General features: G+C 43.7%; 1 protein-coding gene across 8 annotated transcripts in view; it reads right to left on the reverse strand.

Moving 5' to 3' along the window:
• The window catches only part of sgip1a (SH3GL interacting endocytic adaptor 1a), a 109,436-nt gene that overhangs the window by 22,345 nt on the left and 63,192 nt on the right, over positions 1-23,899 (reverse strand). For 3 of the 8 annotated variants that reach the window (XM_071346215.1, XM_071346214.1, XM_071346213.1), the window contains exons 1-11: positions 23,324-23,521; positions 20,555-20,627; positions 19,844-19,868; positions 19,207-19,272; positions 18,734-18,800; positions 17,751-17,935; positions 2,993-3,014; positions 2,761-2,845; positions 1,976-2,130; positions 715-819; positions 178-252 (exon numbers count right to left, since the gene is read on the reverse strand). In XM_071346215.1, coding sequence (XP_071202316.1) covers positions 178-252; positions 715-819; positions 1,976-2,130; positions 2,761-2,845; positions 2,993-3,014; positions 17,751-17,935; positions 18,734-18,800; positions 19,207-19,272; positions 19,844-19,868; positions 20,555-20,627; positions 23,324-23,354 — 889 coding nt within the window. In that variant the 5' untranslated portion in view covers positions 23,355-23,521. Of the gene's footprint in view, positions 1-177; positions 253-714; positions 820-1,975; positions 2,131-2,760; positions 2,846-2,992; positions 3,015-6,174; positions 9,127-17,750; positions 17,936-18,733; positions 18,801-19,206; positions 19,273-19,843; positions 19,869-20,554; positions 20,628-23,323; positions 23,544-23,899 lie in introns of those variants that run through there. The other 5 variants (XM_071346212.1, XM_071346211.1, XM_071346216.1 and 2 more) reach the window with 4 other exon arrangements.

Here is a 23,899-nt window from a genome sequence, read left to right on the forward strand (position 1 = left end):
ATGAGAATGAGAGAGAGCCGACAGAGATAGAGAGAGAGAGACAGCAAATGCAAGAAAAAGAAAGCAATACAGAGAACAATTAAACATACAAAGAGGGGATGGTTTGGAGATATATGAGGTGTAGCGAAGAAGGGAGGGAAGGGAGGAGGGCTGGAGGGAGGGATCGAGGGGTCTTACCGGCAGCATCTGCAGAGGGGGAGCTGGTCGGAGGGGGGGAGGTTGGGACATTCTTGGGCGGAAGCGGAGGCGGAGCTGCAATGACATCAGTGCGGCCATGAACAGCATGGCACTATAAAGGGTGGCACCATCTAGAGGCCACTGGGGTTAGTGTCTGGCTGCACCACACCAGCGCAGGACAGGAAATACTATACACCCCCATGACATACACCACCATGCATATGGCCCATAACCCATGGCAGATGCAGATGCAGGGAGGAAGAGGTGATTGAATCATGATGCTCAACATTAGTAAATCTACCCGATCTAATCTGAACTCTATGGTATATGGATTTAATTATTTCTCAAACTAATAATGGATGAAATTAGTGCATTAGTACAGGCTGCAGAGGAAGAGAGAGAGTTAATGGCGTGCTCATTCACAGATCGCTCGTTAGTTTCATTCGTGAGGGTGAGTTTGTTTATGAGGTGAGTGGATGGTTCCGTGCAGTCATTCCAGAGTCATTCCAGGAAGTGCAACATAAACAGAAAACATACTTCCTGTGGAGAAGGTTCTGGTGAAAGAGAAGTCTGGGCTCAGTGACTCAGACTCAGGTAGAGGAGCACCCCACACGTCACACACCACCTGCTCAGATATTCCCACTACATTCAAAACAGACAGGAGACATAACATAGAGGAGGTTTCAGTATCATGAGCTAAATAAAAATACCTCAGGGGGACTTAAAATTCCTAAAAACAAAGTAATGTTAGCATTAGCCTAAACATGTCAGATCAAAAATAACCAAACACTGTGGTAAAAAAGAGACACTTCATCTATAACCATTACTTAAAAAGAGATGGATTTATTTTCATTTGAGTCCCTCAGAACAAATTGTATTTTTCAAAAACTACCTGACTAAGAGGGAACAATGAAGAGATCTTAGGAACACTATCAGTTCCTCAGAACTGTTCCACTCCATTGAGAACGGGAGATATTACATGTAGGGACATTATCCACATAGTTCTATCTCTGAATGGACAGTGTTAAAAAGGAACGGCTGCTGTACTGTATGTGTGTGGTGACATTAGCTATGCCTCAACAGGTAGTTACATAACCATCTAAGAGCTTCCCATCATCCCAGAGCCTGCAGAGCTAAATCCACCGTGACTGGAAGAGGGATGAGGGGAGGATCCACATGACATCACAGCAAACCAACCACGGAGGAACCAAACGTAACCTCATAGTGCCTCTGACCCTTAGTGTGTTTGTGAAATGTTTAGTGTGCAAGACATAGTGGCAGTGTGTGCAGGTGACAGGAAAGAGGGACAGTGTCTTTAGAGGTGGTAGAGAGGCAGTGTAGGTGATAAAAAGCATCCATGTTGTTGGTGTTATTCTGGTGCAGTGTCTTTAGTGTCACTGCCAGCCTTAGTGGATCACAACAAGTCACAGAGTTGTTACAGTGCTCAATCACAACCAAACAAGGTAGAAACACGCTCAATCACAACCAAACAAGGTAGAAACACGCTCAATCACAACCAAACAAGGTAGAAACACGCTCAATCACAACCAAACAAGGTAGAAACACGCTCAATCACAACCAAACAAGGTAGAAACACGCTCAATCACAACCAAACAAGGTAGAAACACGCTCAATCACAACCAAACAAGGTAGAAACACGCTCAATCACAACCAAACAAGGTAGAAACACGCTCAATCACAACCAAACAAGGTAGAAACACACTCAATCACAACCAAACACACACACACAGAAAGAAAGAATGACAGTGACAAAGATAGATGCGGCAGAGAGTTGTACCTTCAGTCTTCTGTTCTCTGAAGGCTGTCTCCAGGGGAGGTCCAAATAAGGCTGTAGCGTCCTCTAGTACTGGGGCTGGTACTGGGGCTGGTACTGGGGCTGGTACTGGGGCTGGTTCCTTCTCTGGTAGTGGTACTGCTGGGGATTTCTTACTTCTGGGAGGGAGATAGAGAGCGTGACAGAGACAGACAGGGTTAGTAGGCTGTAGCATCGTCTGGTACGACTGAGGGAGTGGAGGGAGATAAGAAGTGACAGACAGTGTTAGTCAGACCATCACAGAGACTATCACAGACACGCTTCAGTCGGCTCACTCAACACAGGGAGATGGTACAGCAGAGGGAGTCAAACCATCACACTAACACAGAGACTTCCACAGACACTTCAGTCACCTCACTCAGCATACTACAACCGGAGATGTATTCATGTCACGAGGGAAGGAAGGGGATGTATCAGTCTTTAACTTAACGTCACTAAATCAGTGATTGTTGAGTAGTCATGAGATTGGAAGTCAGAGGTTAATGAAAGTGCCGAGGTATGATTTTTTTATTGGTCATATTTTCTGAATACAACAGGTTTTTGTTGCAGAGTTAAAAAGTAAGACAAATATTTGCTAAATAATAACACAATAAAAACAATAACGAGGTTATATACAAGGAGTAACAGTACCGAGCCCTGGGGCGAGACAGGTCAGTGGGGGACAGACAGTGATGTACCTGGGGGTTGGGGCATTGGGGAGGGGGCGTGGGTGTAGCTGACAGATGAAAAGGGGACAGACAGAGACGTACCTGGGGGCTTGTAGCACCGGGGCTGCTAACGTGGGGGCTGCAATGGGTGCAGAACGTCTTGGCCGAGCTACCTGTATCTCTTCACCTGAGGAGAGATTCATTCACAGACATGCAGGTCAACTGCCTCACACACACTAAAACAGAAACTAGTCAATTACTTGAGTTTTGTTTCTAACCGAAGCATTTAGCGAAAGCGACAACAAAAACAAGATAAGAAATCTTAGATACTTACCACAGTCCTTATTCATCAACCCCTGTAATAAAAACATACATTTGTAAAAGACAACATAAAAACATATCACACTACATTTTACACTCAAATGACTTATATGGAAATATTAAAGGGGTTTAAAATCCATGAGTAACACCATGTTGAATGTTCACATTACATACAGTATTTCCAGGAGGGAGCCTGTCTACTAGCGAAGGTCAGAAGATGGTCTCTATAACCTTAGGATGAGCTAATCGGATGAGACCATTGGCTGCCCTGTCTCCACGGGGAAGTGGATGACTAATATTAGGCCTATTCACTCAGAAATACTGTGGAACAATCTAGTAGCTATTGGCCTTAGGACTTACGAGCTGACATGTTTTTTAAAATAAATAAAACAATGCACATTTCTGCATGGAAGGGAGTATAGAATATTGCTTGTTGTTACTGAAAGTGACACAAAATGCAGTTACATGAATTAAAATAATATTTGATAATTGTATAATAGCCATTAGAATCCATTCTACAGCTTTCTAGCATGAGTCTCAATAGGCACAGAAAGCTGTCAGAAACAGAAAGAGTTGGTCTTTAAAGCATCATGTAAGCTCAAGACATTGCACAACCTGCACAGCATTGAGGAGAGACAGATGAGACAGCATAATGACAGAGTGAGAGATGCAGAAACCCAGAGGTAGAGAGAGAGAGAGAAACCCAGAGGTAGAGACAGACAGACAGACAGACAGACAGACAGACAGACAGACAGAGACAGACAGAGACAGACAGAGACAGACAGAGACAGACAGAGACAGACAGAGACAGACAGAGACAGACAGACAGACAGACAGACAGACAGACAGACAGACAGACAGACAGACAGACAGACAGAGACAGAGACAGAGACAGAGACAGAGACAGAGACAGACAGACAGACAGAGACAGACAGACAGAGACAGACAGACAGACAGACAATAACTACCATGGGATATGCGTATAGAGGAACCTTGGGAAAATCCTCTGCATTATCATTAACAGCAGACATTTCCTCAGCAAAAACAATGTACTGAGCAAATGTCAAATTGGCTTTTTACCAAATTACCGTACGACAGACCACGTATTCACCCTGCACACCCTAATTGACAAACAAACCAAAACAAAGGCAAAGTCTTCTTATGCTTTGTTGATTTCAACAATAACCCAATTTGGCATGAGGGCCTGCTATACAAATTTATGGAAAGTGGTGTTGGGGGAAAAACATACGACATCCATGTACACAAATAAGTGTGGGGTTAAAATTGGCAAAAAACACACATTTATTTCCACAGGGCCGGGGGGTGAGACAAGGATGCAGCTTAAGCCCCACCCTCTTCAACATGTATATCAACGAATTGGCGAGGGCACTAGAACAGCCTGCAGCACCCGGCCTCACCCTACTAGAATCTGAAGTCGAATGTCTACTGTCTGCTGATGATCTGGTGCTTCTGTCCCCAACCAAGGAGGGCCTACAGCAGCACCTAGATCTTCCGCACAGATTCTGTCAGACCTGGGCCCTGAGTAAATCTCAGTAGGACCAAAATAATGGTGTTCCAAAAAAGGTCCTGTCGCCAGGACCACAAATACAAATTCCATCTAGACACTTGCCCTAGAGCACACAAAATATGATTCATAACTCATCAACATCAGCGCTACAGGTAACTTCCACAAAGCTGTGAACGATCTGGGAGACAAGGCAATAAGGACCTTCTATGCAATCAAAAGTAACATACATTTCAACATATCAATTTGGATCTGGCTAAAAATACTTGAATCAGTTATAGAACGCATTGCCCTTTATGGTTGTGAGGTCTACCCGCTAATTATCAAAATCCAGAAAAGAGACGTTAAATTCTACAACCACCTAAAAGGAAGCGATTCCCAAACATTCCATAACAAAGCCATCACCTACAGAGAGATGAACCTGGAGAAGAGTCCCCTAAGCAAGCTGGTCCTGGGGCTCTGTTCACAAACACAAACAGACCCCCAGGACAGCAACATAATTAGACCCAACCAAATCATGAGAAAACAAAAAAGATCATTACTTGACACATTGGAAAGAATTTACAAAAAAACTGAGCAAACTAGAATGCTATTTGGCCCTAAACAGAAAGTACAGTGGCAGAATACCTGACCCAAAATTAAGGACAACTTTGACTATGTACAGACTCCACCAACAAAATGAGGCGAAAACTGAGCTGCACTTCCTCACCTCCTGCCAAATGTATGACCATAGAGACACATATTTCCCTCAGATTACACAGACCCACAAAGAATTCAAAAACAAATCCAATTTTGATAAACTCCCATATGTATTGTGTGAAATACCACAGTGTGCATCACAGCAGCAATAATTGTGACCTGTTGCCACAAGAAAAGGGCAACCAGTGATGAACAAACACCGTTGTAAATACAACCTATATTTATGTTTATTTATTTTCCCTTTTGTACTTTAACTATTTGCACATAATATGACATTTGAAATGTCTTTATTCTTTTTGAACTTTTGTGAGTGTAATGTTTACAGTCAATTCTTTTTTTTTCACTTTTGTTTATTATCTATTTCACTTGTTTCGGCAATTTTAAACATATGTTTATCATGCCAATAAAGTCCTTAAATTGAAATTGAGAGAGAGAGAGAGAGAGAGAGAGAGAGGAAATGAGAGAAAGAAAGAGACCAAGACAGAGAGTGATGCTTGTTAGTCAGGATACAGTGCATGAAATAACTCTCAATGAGAAACGACAAGAAGGAAAAGAGAGGGAGGAGAAAGAAGGAGGGAGTGAGGGAGATAGAGGATCAGCTGAGGTGTGTCTGAATTGACAGATCAAAGGGTAAATCTGTCAACATTGGGTGAATCTCAAAAGTCCTTCCTCGATTGCTTGCATCATCTCCTCCCATCCTCTCCCCAACTCCTTCTCAAAATGTCAAGAGGGAGGTGAAGAGAGAAGGCAAGGAGAGAGGACACAAGGAATCAAAGAAAGACTGAGAATCACCCAGGGACTTAGAAGACAAAACCTATATCTTCTTAGCCATCTTTTCCTGATCTGTCATTTCAGCAATCAACCCCACCCCTCTCCACTCCCCCAGCAGGTTACAGGATGCACAGAGGGACAAAAAGTGTTTGTTATTTACCCCAGCCCAGGGAAACAGAACAGAACGGAGGAACACTTACCGGGCTACGTCTCTGTGATCAGCAAAAAAGGAAGAGAGAACAGACACCTGGTCAGAGAGTGACAAATCAGTAAAGGACACTTCTCCAACACAACAGTTACACTCCCAACACAACAGTTACACTCACAACCACAGTTACACTCACAACCACAGTGACACTCACAACCACAGTGACACTCACAACCACAGTGACACTCACAACCACAGTGACACTCCCAACACAAAAGTGAGCGTAGTTGAGCTGTTGGAAATCCCGCTCATTGCTCAGCACTCCATGTCCTTTCCATCCGCTCCGTTAAAAACCGCTCCACACTCACTGGAAAAAAACTGCTGCTCTAAATTCGCTCCGTCCATTAAAATCACTATTTAAACAGCAGCCATTTTTTGTGAATACCTGGACCTACCATTTAGTTTTGAAGATTTGAAACCAAACCATATGGATTTGAATGAAAAGTATTTGAATAAACATGAAAAGGTGAACGTGCAGTAAGAAGCGCAAATCATTTCAAATTGGTTACATGTCATATTAAACAGCATATAAACTGTAAATAGGTCAGGAGCCAGACAGGGAGCCTAAGAAATAAATAACTAAAATTAATTATTTAGGCTATAGTATTATTATTTCAAGTCTATAGCCTACAAAGAAAAACATTGTGAAGCATTTGCGACACAATAGTTGTATTTAATCATTATAGTCTATAAATTGCCCATATAGGCTTGGACTTACTTCGAATTAAATAAACATTAAATGAAAAATGACTTATTAGTGCCTTTAAATTCATTTTTTTAATTCATTTTTAGAAACACGAGTTTGGCCAGTCTGTGGCTTCAGGCTGATGCGATGGTGCCTGGAGAGCCGGACAGCAGCGGATAATATCATCTCCTCACTTGCAGAGCCACTGGGGATACGTAACACCCTTTTGGCCACTCTTGCCAGGCTGGGCAGAGATGCAGAGTTGTTTTAAAATGATTCTATAGGTAGGCCTAAATGTTAAAGCTGAGACTGTGTGAACGATGTAGACAAAGGGGTTTAATGTTTCCACAGAACATTGAGACCTGAAGTGGGCTATCTTATTTCCTGATTCTGTTTGTATAAAATTATTGATAACACCTTATTCAAAAGTGTAAAGGTGTAAAAGTGTTTTGATTATTAGGCCAAATAACCCAATCAAAACTGAAAAGCTCCTTGAACGTGCCAGGCCTATTGGGCCAAAATCAATCAAATCCCCCAACAATGGTCTGCTGCGTGGTCCCATGGTGTTTATACTTGCGTACTATTGTTTGTACAGATAAACATGGTACCTTCAGGCGTTTGGACATTGCTCCCAAGGATGAACCAGACTTGTGGAGGTCTAAAAAAAAAATTCTGAGGTCTTGGCTGATTTCTTTTGATTTTCCCATGAAGTCAAGCAAAGAGGCACTGAGTTTGAAGGTAGGCCTTGAAATACATCCAAAGGTACACCTCCAATTGACTCAAATTATGTCAATTAGCCTATCAGAAGCTTCTAAAGCCATGACATCATTTTCTGGAATTTTCCAAGCTGTTTAAAGACACAGTCAACTTAATGTATGTAAACTTCTGACCCACTGGAATTGTGATACAGTTAATTATAAGTGAAACAATCTGTCTGTAAACAATTGTTGGAAAATGTACTTGTGTCATGCACAAAGTAGATGTCCTAACCGACATGCCAAAACTATAGTTTGTTAACAAGAAATTTGTGAAGTAGTTGAAAAACGAGTTTTAATGACTCCAACCTAGAGTATATAAACTTCCGACTTCAACTGTATATACTTTGTGACAATGACACACTTAGTAATCTACCCACCTCCTTCCTTTCTTTTAGCATGTGCATGCAGTAAGTACACCATCATGCTTTCTGATATGTTTTTTAAAAATATTTCACAATGATTCTTTAGTTGTGGACTCTACATCACCACACTCCCTCTCTTGCTCTTGGACCTCACCTTTGTAAGTCACCTTGATTTAGCACCTGTGTTTTATCAGTTTCTTTATAGAAATATTTAGCAAACTCCATGCGAGTAGCTACAGTAAGGGGCTGTAGCAGCACACAAGTAGACTACAAATGCATGCTGGGCCAGGCATGCCCTGAGCTGGTGAAGTTAGCGCTACTGGACTGAAATTGGAGCGGGAAAGAAGCCCGACGCTCCAGCCTTTGTGAATCTCGCAGCGCGCTCCAGTCAAATTGGGCACACTCCACTCCTCCCTCTGCTGCAGCTATGCTCCTCTCACATACTCTGCTCCCAACACAACAGTGGCACTCCCAACAGAACACTGTTACACTCCCAACACAACCATGACACTCCCAACACAACAGTGACACTCCCAACAGAACACTGTTACACTCCAAACACAACACTGTTACACTCCCACCACAACCATGACACTCCCAACAGAACACTGTTACACTCCCAACACAACACTGTTACACTCCCAACAGAACACTGTTACACTCCCATCAGAACACTGTTACACTCCCATCACAACCATGACACTCCCAACACAACAATGTTACACTCCCAACAGAACACTGTTACACTCCCATCAGAACACTGTTAGACTCCCATCACAACCATGACACTCCCAACAGAGCACTGTTACACTCCCAACACAACACTGTTGCACTCCCATCACAACCATGACACTCCCAAAAGAGCACTGTTACACTCCCAACAGAACACTGTTAGACTCCCATCACAACCATGACACTCCCAACAGAGCACTGTTACACTCCCAACACAACACTGTTACACTCCCATCACAACCATGACACCCCCAACAGAACACTCTTAGACTCCCAACAGAACACTGTTAGACTCCCAACAGAAAACTGTTAGACTCCCAACAGAACACTGTTACACCCCCAACAGAACACTGTTAGACTCCCAACACAACACTGTTACACTATCAACAGAACACTGTTACACTCCCAACAGAACACTGTTACACTCCCAACAGAACACTGTTAGACTCCCAACAGAACACTGTTAGACTCCCAACAGAACACTGTTAGACTCCCAACAGAACACTGTTAGACTCCCAACACAACACTGTTAGACTCCCAACACAACACTGTTAGACTCCCAACAGAACACTGTTACACTCCCAACAGAGCACTGTTAGATTCCCAACAGAGCACTGTTAGACTCCTTACAGAGCACTGTTACACTCCCAACACAACACTGTTACACTCCCAACAGAACACTGTTAGACTCCCAACAGAACACTGTTACACTCCCAACAGAGCACTGTTAGACTCCCAACAGAACACTGTTAGACTCCCAACAGAACACTGTTACACTCCCAACAGAACACTGTTACACTCCCAACAGAACACTGTTGGACTCCCAACAGAACACTGTTACACTCCCAACAGAGCACTGTTAGACTCCCAACAGAGCACTGTTAGACTCCCAACAGAGCACTGTTACACTCCCAACAGAGCACTGTTAGACTCCCAACAGAACACTGTTAGACTCCCAACAGAAGACTGTTACACTCCCAACAGAGCACTGTTAGATTCCCAACAGAACACTGTTAGACTCCCAACAGAACACTGTTAGACTCCCAACAGAACACTGTTAGACTCCCAACAGAACACTGTTACACTCCCAACACAACACTGTTACACTCCCAACAGAACACTGTTACACTCCCATCAGAACACTGTTACACTCCCATCACAACCATGACACTCCCAACACAACACTGTTACACTCCCAACAGAACACTGTTACACTCCGATCAGAACACTGTTAGACTCCCATCACAACCATGACACTCCCAACAGAGCACTGTTACACTCCCAACACAACACTGTTGCACTCCCATCACAACCATGACACTCCCAAAAGAGCACTGTTACACTCCCAACAGAACACTGTTAGACTCCCATCACAACCATGACACTCCCAACAGAGCACTGTTACACTCCCAACACAACACTGTTACACTCCCATCACAACCATGACACCCCCAACAGAACACTGTTAGACTCCCAACAGAAAACTGTTAGACTCCCAACAGAACACTGTTACACCCCCAACAGAACACTGTTAGACTCCCAACACAACACTGTTACACTATCAACAGAACACTGTTACACTATCAACAGAACACTGTTACACTCCCAACAGAACACTGTTACACTCCCAACAGAACACTGTTACACTCCCAACAGAACACTGTTAGACTCCCAACAGAACACTGTTAGACTCCCAACAGAACACTGTTAGACTCCCAACACAACACTGTTAGACTCCCAACAGAACACTGTTAGACTCCCAACAGAACACTGTTATACTCCCAACAGAACACTGTTAGACTTCCAACAGAACACTGTTAGACTCCCAACAGAACACTGTTAGACTCCCAACAGAACACTGTTAGACTCCCAACAGAACACTGTTACACTCCCAACAGAACACTGTTACACTCCCAACAGAGCACTGTTAGACTCCCAACAGAACACTGTTACACTCCCAACAGAACACTGTTACACTCCCAACAGAACACTGTTGGACTCCCAACAGAACACTGTTACACTCCCAACAGAGCACTGTTAGACTCCCAACAGAGCACTGTTAGACTCCCAACACAACACTGTTAGACTCCCAACAGAACACTGTTACACTCCCAACAGAGCACTGTTAGATTCCCAACAGAGCACTGTTAGACTCCTTACAGAGCACTGTTACACTCCCAACAGAACACTGTTAGACTCCCAACAGAACACTGTTACACTCCCAACAGAGCACTGTTAGACTCCCAACAGAACACTGTTAAACTCCCAACAGAACACTGTTAGACTCCCAACAGAACACTGTTACACTCCCAACAGAACACTGTTAGACTCCCAACAGAACACTGTTAGACTCCCAACAGAACACTGTTAGACTCCCAACAGAACACTGTTAGACTCCCATCACAACCATGACACTCCCAACAGAACACTGTTACACTCCCATCAGAACACTGTTAGACTCCCATCATAACCATGACACTCCCAACAGAACACTGTTACACTCCCATCAGAACACTGTTAGACTCCCATCACAACCATGACACTCCCAACACAACACTGTTACACTCCCATCACAACCATGACACTCCCAAAAGAGTACTGTTACACTCCCAACAGAACACTGTTAGACTCCCATCACAACCATGACACTCCCAACAGAGCACTGTTACACTCCCAACACAACACTGTTACACTCCCATCACAACCATGACACCCCCAACAGAACACTGTTAGACTCCCAACACAACACTGTTAGACTCCCAACAGAACACTGTTAGACTCCCAACAGAAAACTGTTAGACTCCCAACAGAACACTGTTACACTCCCAACAGAACACTGTTAGACTCCCAACAGAACACTGTTACACCCCCAACAGAACACTGTTAGACTCCCAACACAACACTGTTACACTCCCAACACAACACTGTTAGACTCCCAACAGAACACTGTTAGACTCCCAACAGAACACTGTTAGACTCCCAACAGAACACTGTTAGACTCCCAACAGAACACTGTTACACTCCCAACAGAACACTGTTACACTCCCAACAGAACACTGTTAGACTCCCAACAGAACACTGTTAGACTCCCAACAGAACACTGTTAGACTCCCAACACAACACTGTTACACTCCCAACAGAACACTGTTACACTCCCAACAGAACACTGTTAGACTCCCAACAGAACACTGTTACACTCCCAACAGAACACTCTTAGACTCCCAACAGAACACTGTTAGACTCCCAACAGAGCACTGTTAGACTCCCAACAGAACACTGTTAGACTCCCAACAGAAAACTGTTAGACTCCCAACAGAACACTGTTAGACTCCCAACACAACACTGTTAGACTCCCAACAGAACACTGTTAGACTCCCAACAGAACACTGTTAGACTCCCAACAGAACACTGTTAGACTTCCAACAGAACACTGTTAGACTCCCAACAGAACACTGTTAGACTCCCAACAGAACACTGTTAGACTCCCAACAGAACACTGTTAGACTCCCAACAGAGCACTGTTACACTCCCAACAGAACACTGTTAGACTCCCAACAGAACACTGTTACACTCCCAACAGAACACTGTTACACCCCCAAACAGAACACTGTTACACTCCCAACAGAACACTGTTACACCCCCAACAGAACACTGTTACACTTCCACCACAACACTGTTACACTCCCACCACAACACTGTTAGACTCCCAACAGAACACTGTTACACCCCCAACAGAACACTGTTAAACCCCCAACAGAACACTGTTACACTCCCAACAGAGCACTGTTAGACTCCCAACAGAGCACTGTTAGACTCCCAACAGAACACTGTTACACTCCCAACAGAACACTGTTACACTCCCAACAGAACACTGTTACACTCCCAACAGAGCACTGTTAGACTCCCAACAGAGCACTGTTACACTCCCAACAGAGCACTGTTACACTCCCAACAGAGCACTGTTACACTCCCAACACAACAGTTACACTGCCAACAGGAGAGATAGAGTATTGTTGTAGTGATGTGTGCATGTGTGTGCCTGCAAGATCATGTATTGGTGTGTATGTGTATGTTGAGAGAGAAATCACAGTCATCCACAGTCCATAATAGCTGATCCTCTCTGCTAATCTGTGGACCTGCTGTGGCTTCATTCAGCTGCATCTTGCAGAGCCGTGTCTTTCTCCCGTCTCCTCCTTCTGCTGTCTCCTATCATCTCTCCCTCCCTTCATTTATTCCCCATTCAGTCTCCAAGCAGTCAGATTTCCATCTTAGCGAAGGTCACTGAAAAGCAGACATCTCTGTGCTGGTATTGTGGTAGTGTTAAATCCTACGCCTATCAGTACTCACTCAGAGCAACCTGTTCTCCACAAATCCTGGTTCACCTCTACACCTGAGTGTGTTGTATTGCTATTGCATATTTCGCTTACTCTATTACAATGGATCCAATGGACACCCATCTGACATTCAATAACATAGTCCTTAGAGAGAAAAGTTAGTACGCTGAATCACAAACCTGAAGGGAGAAAACTGACATGGAACAAGCGGGCAATTCATGCTAACAGAGAGACAGTGAGAGAGAGAGACAGTGAGAGAGAGAGACAGTGAGACAGTGAGACAGTGAGAGAGACAGAGAGAGAGAGTGACTGTGACTGACCCAAACTTAAGGAAAGCTTTGACTATGTACAGACTCAGTGAGCATAGCCTTGCTATTGAGAAAGGCCGCCGTAGGCAGACATGGCTCTCAAGAGAAGACAGGCTATGTGCACACTGCCCACAAAATGAGGTGGAAACTGAGCTGCACTTCCTAACCTCCTGCCCAATGTATGACCATATTAGAGAGACATATTTCCCTCAGATTACACAGATCCACAAAGAATTCGAAAACAAATCCAATTTTGATAAACTCCCATATCTACTGGGTGAAATTCCACAGTGTGCCATCACAGCAGCAAGATTTGTGACCTGTTGCCACAAGAAAAGGGCAACCAGTGAAGAACAAACACCACTGTAAATACAACCCATATTTATGTTTATTTATTTTAACTTGTGTGCTTTAACCATTTGTACATTGTTACAACACTGCATATATATAATATGACATTTGTAATGTCTTTATTGTTTTGAAACTTCTGTATGTGTAATGTTTACTGTTCATTTTTATTGTTTATTTGACTTTTGTATATTACCTACCTCACTTGCTTTGGCAATGTTAACACATGTTTCCCATGCCAATAAAGCCCCTTGAATTGAATTGAATTGAATTGAATTGAGAGAGAGAGAGAGAGAGAGAGAGAGAGAGAGAGAGAGAGAGAGAGAGAGAGAGAGAGAGAGAGAGAGAGAGAGACAGACAGAGAGAGAGACAGAGAGACAGAGAGACAGACAGACAGACAGACAGACAGACAGACAGACAGACAGACAGACAGACAGACAGACAGACAGACAGACAGACAGACAGACAGACAGACAGACAGACAGACAAGAGCAGAGAGAAAGATCGTACACAAGAAAGAAAGACAGACAATATGACAAGAACAGGCTTACCGGACTACTCCTCTACAGAAGATAGCATCATACATAAGGGAGGAAGAAAAAGAGAGGGTAGAAAAAAAGGGGAAGAAGGGTAGAGAGGGGATAAAGGGAGGGGCAGGACAGAGAGACAGAGGGGGGGAGAGAGAGGGTAGAGGGGATACTATGTCAGTGGAGATAACCTACAATCACATACAAAGCTATGAGCAGAAATTACAGATGGATAATATGGAGGTGAATATTGACTGACTAAACAAACATACAGTATATCATGTCAAAAGGTTTCTTCTCTGCCTAATGAGAACATCCAAGGTGAGAACACAAGTATCCACCATCTACCAATCTGTCTATCCATTTCAGTTTCCACACCCATCGGTTCATCTATCTCCAGTATATTGATACGCAACTTTGATCTGATGAGTGACTGGATGTTTAATCAATAGTCTAATCAAACTCCATGGCTTCAGGGAGAGTTGATGAGCACAAGGAAAGTCCAGTGATACATCTACTGTACTGTGGAACAGAAAGGCCTATGGGAGGTTAATCTGCTCTCACACACACTGTCTTCGTCTGTCTCTCCTTCTGTATTCTCAACAGCCATCACCCTCCAACAACAACACATTCAACTTTAATACAGTTGGTAGAGCATGGCGCTTGCAACGCCAGGGTTGTGGGTGTGGGGGACCAGGATGAATATGTATGAACTTTCCAATTTGTAAGTCGCTCTGGATAAGAGCGTCTGCTAAATGACTTAAATGTAAAATGTAAATGTAAATACAGAGAGATAGAGGTCAAGGGAGAGAAAGAGGGAGGGAGAGAGAGAGGTCAAGGGAGAGAAAGAGGGAGGGAGAGAGAGAGGTCAAGGGAGAATGAGAGCGAGAGAATGCAGCAGAGAGAGAGAGAGAACGAGGGAGCAAGAGAAAGCGAGGGGTAGTGAAAGAAATGTGGAAAGAACCTCTTGTTGTTCAGTTTAGCCTGTTAACCTTTGCGCCCCTCAGCTCCCCTCAGCCAATTTCATGGACAAACTGTTTCCAGGACTACCTGGACAAGCACACATTTGACATAGAGAGGTGCGATCACGTGACTCGTGTTTAATTCATGACTGAGAAAAAAAAGCTGAAGTTTCAGCACTCTGGACAGACTGGTGAGGTTTTAAATAGGGGAGAGGCTAATTGGCATATACTTAATCTGGAGAGAACAGGACAGAGTTGACACTGCTTTCTACTCGGACGTGGGAGTTGGAATCCTGGCTTGGGGATAAATCTCTACATTAAAGTAACTGCCCAGTGTTTCCAGATTTCTATGATATTATGACCTATAATTAATTACGAGTTAAATAGTTTTCCTTGCAAAATGAGTGATTAATTATGTTAAAAAGCAGCTTTTCTGTGTTGGAATAGTGTGGGCGTACACCGGTCAATAAAAATATTATTGTGAGTAGACTGCTGATTGGCCAACTCATCCTCTATGAGGAAATAGCAAGCATTTTTTAAACGGTCTGTTTGAGATACAAGTTTGAGGTGTTTTTATTTCTATGTTTCTCTCCAATTCCTGCTTTGGCTACAAATACGAGTACAGGATGAGTCACCAACAGCAAGTCAGTAAAGAGAAAATTCTTATTTACAATGACAGCCTACACTGGCCAAATCCGGACGACGCTGGGCCAATTGTGCGCTGCCCTATGGGACTCCCAATCACGGCCGGTTGTGATACAGCCTGGATTTGGGGTATGAGTTAACAGAATATGAACTTTAGGCATTTAACTTAGGTGTTAATGTTAGACGGAAGGTAGCCTAGCGGTTAGAGCGTTGGGCCAGTAAGCGAAAGCTCGCTGGTTCGAACACCCGAGCCAACAAGGTGAACAATCTGACGGTGTGCCCTTGAGCAAGGCACTTAACCCTAATTTGCTGCAGGGGCGCTGTACCACTATAGCTGACTCTGTAAAACAACCCAATTCATTGCACCTATCTGGGGGTATGTGACAATAAAACCACACAGCCATTGTATGCTGATCTCTATTGTCAAATCCCTCTACACACAGAGAGAGCCAGGTACACCTTAAGACAACCAAACACCTGCTCACTGTTCCTGGTAAGGGGGCTAGCTACCGGCTCGACAGCCAGCGGATGGATGAATTATTGAGTCTATAAGGTTCTCATATGACCAGAGACTGTCCTTGCGTTTGTACAGGACAGAACCTCACTGTGAATGCCCACTTTCCAGGCTGAATTATTTACACCAGTATTGACACTGGAGCTAACTGTCCCAACTAGAAAGTTACAGGTACAGTAGGGTGGAGGTGGAAGAAGTAGGGTGGAGGTGGAAGAGGGAGGGTGGAGGAGGAAGGGGGTGGGCATCCCAAAGAGAAACTCCTTCAACAGCTGTCCCTCCCACTCCCCTCTCATGTTTGGATCACTGCTATTTTGAGGTTAAGTAAAACTTTTAATTTGAGTGTTTGAATCTCATGGGTTGTCATTGTTATTGTGGTGTGGGAATCTGACCCTAGATCAGCTAAACTCTCTCTCCAGTTCAAAGTGGCTGAGCAGGGCCGGCTCTAGTCTTTTGGGGGCCCTAAGCAAGATTTGGTTGAAAAAATGTCAATGGGGGCCCCCGGAGGTCAGGGACCCTGGGCACGTGCCCTGCATGACCAGTCGGTATTCGGCTATGATTACTACAATTTTAGATAGCTGGCTAGACTAATTTACCAATCTAAAAATTGTTAGCTGTCATGGCTGTCAAGTGTCTTGACATAACAATAGAAAAATTGCTGATGCACAACCAAGTTTGGGACTTGCACCATTCTACTATTCTAACGCTCAACAGTAAGTTGAGACCCCAACTGAGTTACTAAAAAGACAAAATAAATAAACACATTTTGGGGGAGGGTTCGGGGCCCCCTACCGCTTATGTGGCTTATGCCTCGAGCCAGCCCTGTGGTGGAGACTCAAACACCCCACTGTTGGCAATGGGATAACTGTAATTGGTTTCTGAGGGCTGTTCAGAGACATCTGCCTTGTCTTAAACTCTACTCTAGTAATTCGTAGTCAGTCCACTGAGGTCACAGCAGAAGGCTAAAGACCTGCCAGCCACCACCTCTCCTCTCTCCCCAACCTCCCTACCATCAGCAGTTGTGTAGTAGAGGGTAAACTAACGCATGTCTCCCTAGCTAATTGTCATTCCAGGGATATGGATGGAATTGGCTCTGAGATACTATCATTCACTCCCAGACAGGCATATGCATGGTGTAATGAGGAGAAAAGAAACGTAAACAACATGCAGTGAGACAGAGAACCACACAAAGACATAAACAGAAAGTAATGTGTTGTGAGCTGTAGAAAGAACTTCCCTAATGAGCAACAGAACAATTAAACAGATACAACAGTTCAAACACATTCTAGAATACAGTTCTATAGTTCTACTTCATAACAACACAGTAACATGATGAGGAAGTGACATCATGACCCCAGTGAGGACAGAGCAGTGAAGGCGGGGGGGAGGTACTCACCAGAGGAGAGGGAGACAGAGCTATGTTGCCTATGGAGGCTTTGAGTTCATCTACTGACGGGGCCAAACAGTTGGCACTTTCCGCTGGTAACGGTTTGATCTTGATCTTAAACTTTTTCCGGTGGTCCTCCTCTCCCTCTGACTCGCTGGAGGAGAAGAAGTGCTCCTTGGGGGGTTTGGGGCCAGGTGGGTCGCCGTTAAGGACAGCAATGGTTTCAATGCTGAAGGTCATAGGTGATAGGGGTAAGGTGAAGTTGCCCCTAGACGCTGATCTGGGGTCAGTTTAGTATTTTCCACACTAATGGTTAAGGTTAGGATTGGGGGAGGGGAAGCTGATCCTAGATCTGTACCTAGGAGAAACTTTACCCCAGAGCGTGTTTATATATCTAAATCTCTGCCAAATAGCATATACTACAGCATACAACCAGGATACTGTACAATCTCCTCACAGAACAGTAGGTTCCATAAATATCAGACTAATCATTACATAGTAATTCCAGGAAGCGTGCCGTTAGCTGTTATTGAGTTGAAGTGATGCTCAGTTTTTCCCCGGTAGTCTGTCTGCTTGTTATTGAGTTGAAGTGATGCTCAGTTTTTCCCCGGTAGTCTGTCTGCTTGTTATTGAGTTGAAGTGATGCTCAGTTTTTCCCCGGTAGTCTGTCTGCTTGTTATTGAGTTGAGATGAGATGGTGCTTGACGGTACTGATAGGCTGTTCTATGATGGCCTGGCTGTCGGGATTCACAGTTAGGTGTTTGCCAGACTAGTACCGTGGTGGGCTGAATACTAAATGTTTCTGATCTAGTCAGACAGTCATTCACTAATTCAGTCAGTCAGACATACAAACATACCGACAGAAACAAGTACAAACTGATACAGACTAGCACACAGTGATATAGGGTGTAGTAGCATACAGTGATATACTATGTAGTGTGATGTAATTAATTTCTAGCTCTATTAGGGTGTATAGTAGATACAAAGGATATCTGATCCTGGCCCCTCCTCCTCATCTGGCCTGAGACTGTAACCTTCATCGTCCACCGTAGGGGTGTTCTGAAACAGACAGAGCAACAGACACACCATATTTACACCATGCTAATCGGGGTTGGGCTCAATTCCATTTCAATTCAGTCAATTCAGGAATTCAACTGAAAATCATGTGCTATGGGCTCGTTACAAGGGTAGAATAATGATTTTTTGCTTTAATTACATACTGTATCTGTCCCAGTCTAATCAAGGTTGGGCTTAATTCCATTTAAATTCTGTCAATTCAGTTTCTGAATTGATTGAATTGAGCCCAACCCTGATGCTACGTTGACATACCCCCAGAATGTCAAGAAACAACAGTAAAACAGTAACAGATGGGTCAGAAGAATATATATTCTCTATAACATATATTGATTGTTTTCTATCATGTGCTATATGAGCTTGTTCAAAGGGTAGAATGCTGGTTCCTTACAAATCTGTCCCAGTCGATCTCTCCAGAGAACCCATTGACAGCTGCTCCATTGGCCTTCTTCTGGGACTGAAAACAGAACAACATGACATCACAATGAATCCCACCAATCAGAATCATGTATACTCAACTCATGCACGTCTATACTATTGAGTGATTGGCTAGCGCTACTTGATGGTGATGCTACCTATAGGACAACTAGGTGCATTAAGCTCTAGTGGAGTCTGGTAGTAGAGTAACTATCCTACGCTAGAGGGGACTGCATAGTGTTCAATACCGATTCAATCTGCTGGGGATCCTGAATGATGACGGTGGACAACACAGAGGACACAAATACAATAAAAATCATGTAACAGTTAATATGTTATTCAATAGACTCATTTCATTTGATTCTAGAGTCTAGAGTCTATTAAAAAGGGACACTAATGTTACAGTGCTGATTCTCCTAAAGGACTGAGAGTCTTAAAATTACAGTATTAAATCAAGCTTGTAAATAGCCAGTTATGTCTTCCTCCTTCCAGCAATGACAAACGTATTTATTGAAAAGGTAACAAACTAAGATATTATGGACTATTTCTCAGCTGAACAAGTTGTGTGATTAATCCATTTGATAAAACATGAACGATTTTGGGATACTTACACCCCCATCTCTGTCAGGGGACCCCCTGAGGAAAAAAAGAGCGAGAGAAAGAAAAAAGGAAGGAAGGAGGGACAGAGACAGGGACAAAGAGAAAGTAAGAATCTTGAAATCCACTTGCCATATAATAAAATAGTTTATATTCAAACTGAAGTGCACTGCCAATTAGCAAAGCAGCTCACTGGAATACCACAGTCTATAGGGGCTTTCTCAGGGAAAACTTCACCCACACACAAATACATACACCCGGACGGATGGACAGCAGGCGGGCAGCAGGCGGGCAGCAGGCGGGCATGCACACACACACACAGCAACATACCCACCTATCAGATCTCAGGAGTCAATCAAAATGAAAAGTTATCATGCACATACAACCCTGTGAGGTGAATCGATACGTCCCAAACAAAATTTGAGAAAAGGCCTGGGCAAGGTAGTAATTGATCACAGTGCTGAGCCTCAGCTACAGTTAGTTTCACAGAGGCATGGGCACAGCCTACAGCTGCCAAGGCAACTGTCATCGCATGAGCGGACATTACGTCTCAAACTGTAGAGCTCCTCAGGTGGAACGTTCATGGTCAATAGAACCTCAACTCCCTCGCTCGATAGAACATCCACAGCCAGTGGAATCATATTTGGATGACTGCTGTGTATGTGTATGTGCGTGTGTGTGTGTGTATGTGTGCGTGCAAGTGTAAGTTTGACTGGTATACTTACGTGGAGTCATTGTCTTTGTCTCCCTTCTCTTTCTTCCGTATCCCAAAGGCCTTCCTGGTACGTTTTTTCAATCCTGAGGACGAACCAGAGGAGAGAGATGATTAAGTGTGTGAAGAACAGATCAAACGCAGTCCCACACACAGACGGCGCACACACACACAGACGGCACACACACACACACACACACACACACACACACACACACACACACACACACACACACACACACACACACACACACACACACACCCACACACACACACACACACACACACACACATACAGTCAAGCTCCGAGCACACAAAATCAACAAGCAGTGTGTGTGTGTGTTTGTGTGTGTGTGTGTGTGTATGTGTGTGTGTGTGTGTGTGTATCTGTGTGTGTGTGTGTGTGTGTATCTGTGTGTGTGTGTGTGTGTGTGTGTGTGTGTGTGTGTGTGTGTGTGTGTGTGTGTGTGTGTGTGTGTGTGTGTGTGTGTGTGTGTGTGTGTGTGTGTGTGTGTGTGTGTGTGTGTGTGTGTGTGTATGTGTGTGTGTCTGTGTTTGTGTGTGTGTGTGTGTGTCTGTCTGTGTTTGTGTGTGTCTGTGTTTGTGTGTGTCTGTGTCTGTGTTTGTGTGTGTCTGTGTTTGTGTTTGTGTTTGTGACCATCTGTGTGTATTCATAGAGTTCCAGACTGGCTATACTCTCCAGTGTCAGAACAGAGGCCAGACCTGTGGTCCTGTGGATCAAGGTTGAGCTTTTCATCTATTATTGAGTAGCAGAACGCTCTTTGAAGGCTAATATTCATTCACATCTCAAATGGTCCTCATGGCCAATGCAGATGGATCCCTTTCTGTTGATCACTGATATGTCAAGTCCTCTTCCTCTGATACTGGCTCTGCTCTGGCTAAATTAGTACTGGCTAAATTACTCCTCTTTGTAAATTACTCCTCTGTGTAAATTACTCCTCTGTCTAAATGTGTCACGCCCTGACCTTAGAGAGCCTTTTTATTTCTCTATTTGATTAGGTCAGGGTGTGATTTGGGTGGGCATTCTAGTTTGTCTATTTCTTTGTTGGCCGGGTATGGTTCCCAATCAGAGGCAGCTGTCTATCGTTATCTCTAATTGGGGATCATACTTATGCAGCCCTTTTCCCCACCTTCAGTTGTGGGATCTTGTTTGTGTGTAGTTGCTTTCTGCACTGCATATAGCTTTACATTCGTTTTGTATTTTGGTGTCATTTAAAATAGAAGTAATATGTACGCCTACCACGCTGCACCTTGGTCTCCTTCTAACAACGGACATAACAAAATGAGTCCTCTGGCTAAATGAGTCCTCTGGCTAAATGAGTCCTCTGGCAAAATGAGTCCTCTGGCTAAATGAGTCCTCTGGCTAAATGAGTCCTCTGGCTAAATGAGTCCTCTGGCAAAATGAGTCCTCTGGCAAAATGAGTCCTCTGGCTAAATGAGTCCTCTGGCTAAATGAGTCCTCTGGCTAAATGAGTCCTCTGTCTAAATCAATGCACTATCATCAACAGACATACAGTAACTCATATTATAGCCAATGAATAGGGAGGAACCTGGCAGCTACCTCTGTCTACACTTCATCCTCACTTATTATGTTACAAAGTACAACAGAGAATGGCTGATATCTACCTTTACAGCAGGGAAAATAGTCCCTTTCTCTCAGGAAACACAAATCAAGACGATTCTGCGTCATTAGATCTGTAACCTGCCATGATACCAGCCTTTTAAAACATGAACTCAGAAAGGAAGCAAACTTAATTGCTCTTCCTCCATATTCAGACCAAAGAGACTGGAGCTGACTGAAATGACTTGGAACAGTATACTAAAACAGTACAGCAACTGTTAAAGGCCCAGTGTAGTCAAAAACGTGATTTTGCTGTGTTTTATATATATTTCCACACAATGAGGTTGGAATAATACTGTGAAAATGATGATGCCATTTTAGTGTAAGAGCTGTGTGTAATCTCAGCCTGTTTTGACATCACCAGGCTGAAATGGGTGCGTGTCGGTGGCAGGGAAGTCAGGCGCAGGAAAAGGAACTTGGTATAAACGGAGTCGTTTAATAAGTGCTCATACAACTCCAAAAACCAAAATATACAAAAAGAACATTAGTGGGTACAAAACCCGTCGCACACCGACACATGACTTGCACAAACATACAATAAAACAATCTCCGACAAAACATGAGGGTAAACAGAGGATTAAATACATAACATGTAATTGATGGGATTGGAACCAGGTGTGAAGGAAGACAAGACAAAACCAATGGAAAATGAAAAATGGATCAATGATGGCTAGAAGGTTGGTGATGTCGACCGCCGAACACCGCCCGGACAAGGAGAGGGACCGACTTCGGCGGAAGTCGTGACACAGGCGGTAAATTAGTTAATAGATCAATAAAAAAAGAGAGTTCCAAACTCTGCCAAAAACAACTAGTTGTCAGTTTTCCCGTCCATACTCAGACAGTCCTCGAAAATTCTTGCTTGAGAAATTGCTCTTTGCTAAGAAGCTATTTTAATTTTAATTTTTTTTTACTTTTTTTTGTAGAAAACAATAACAACAAGGTACTTAATTGTCAGCAAGAAATTATTTGATATTGAGACAGAAATGGCTGAATTGAACCTTTAAGATTAAGTACCTCTTACACAGAGACTGAAATTGGCATAACTTTCTGGACATATTTTCCAATTTTCTGTGTAGACTTTTTCAAAGGGAGTAGGACTATCATATATCTACTATACACAATTTTCCAATCCATTCTTACCCAAAATGAATGTCCAGTTATCTCCCTGCATTTCTGGTCCCTATATTCCAGCCTCGTCATTCTGCCATGTCTGTCTCTGCCTGTCGTCTCACACCTCCACCTCTCATAGTACAGTGCAACACGCAGCGGGGGAACCAGAGCCTTGAGTGTGTCTGCACGAAGTAGCATCGCACGCACGCACACACACACACACACAAACACGCACGTACACACACAGTACAGTATCTTTATCCCTACCCTCTAGGCCAGTGCTTAAATTCAACACCAGTGACTCAACTCATGAATAAACAACAAATGCCAGAGTCGACGAATGAATAATCAACCAGCACAGGGAGGAGGCCAATCTCCATGCAATCTCCCAAGGCACAGTCTAAACATGCCTCATCTGTAGCATGCAAAATGCCAGAAGTCTGCCAGAAGTCCAAGAGATACGTGACAAGAGTTAAAATATGCCTCTATGTCTGTCTGTCTCTTCCTCCTTAGATATCCAGTATCTTAGGTACCTGTTCCTGTCTGTCTACAGGCTCTGTGAAGACCTGTCACTACCTGCCACTGTCCTTCTGGGCAACTGTCAGT

This window comes from Salvelinus alpinus, chromosome 16 (genome assembly GCF_045679555.1).
Source record: "Salvelinus alpinus chromosome 16, SLU_Salpinus.1, whole genome shotgun sequence".
In the NCBI taxonomy this organism is placed as follows: Eukaryota; Metazoa; Chordata; class Actinopteri; order Salmoniformes; family Salmonidae; genus Salvelinus; species Salvelinus alpinus.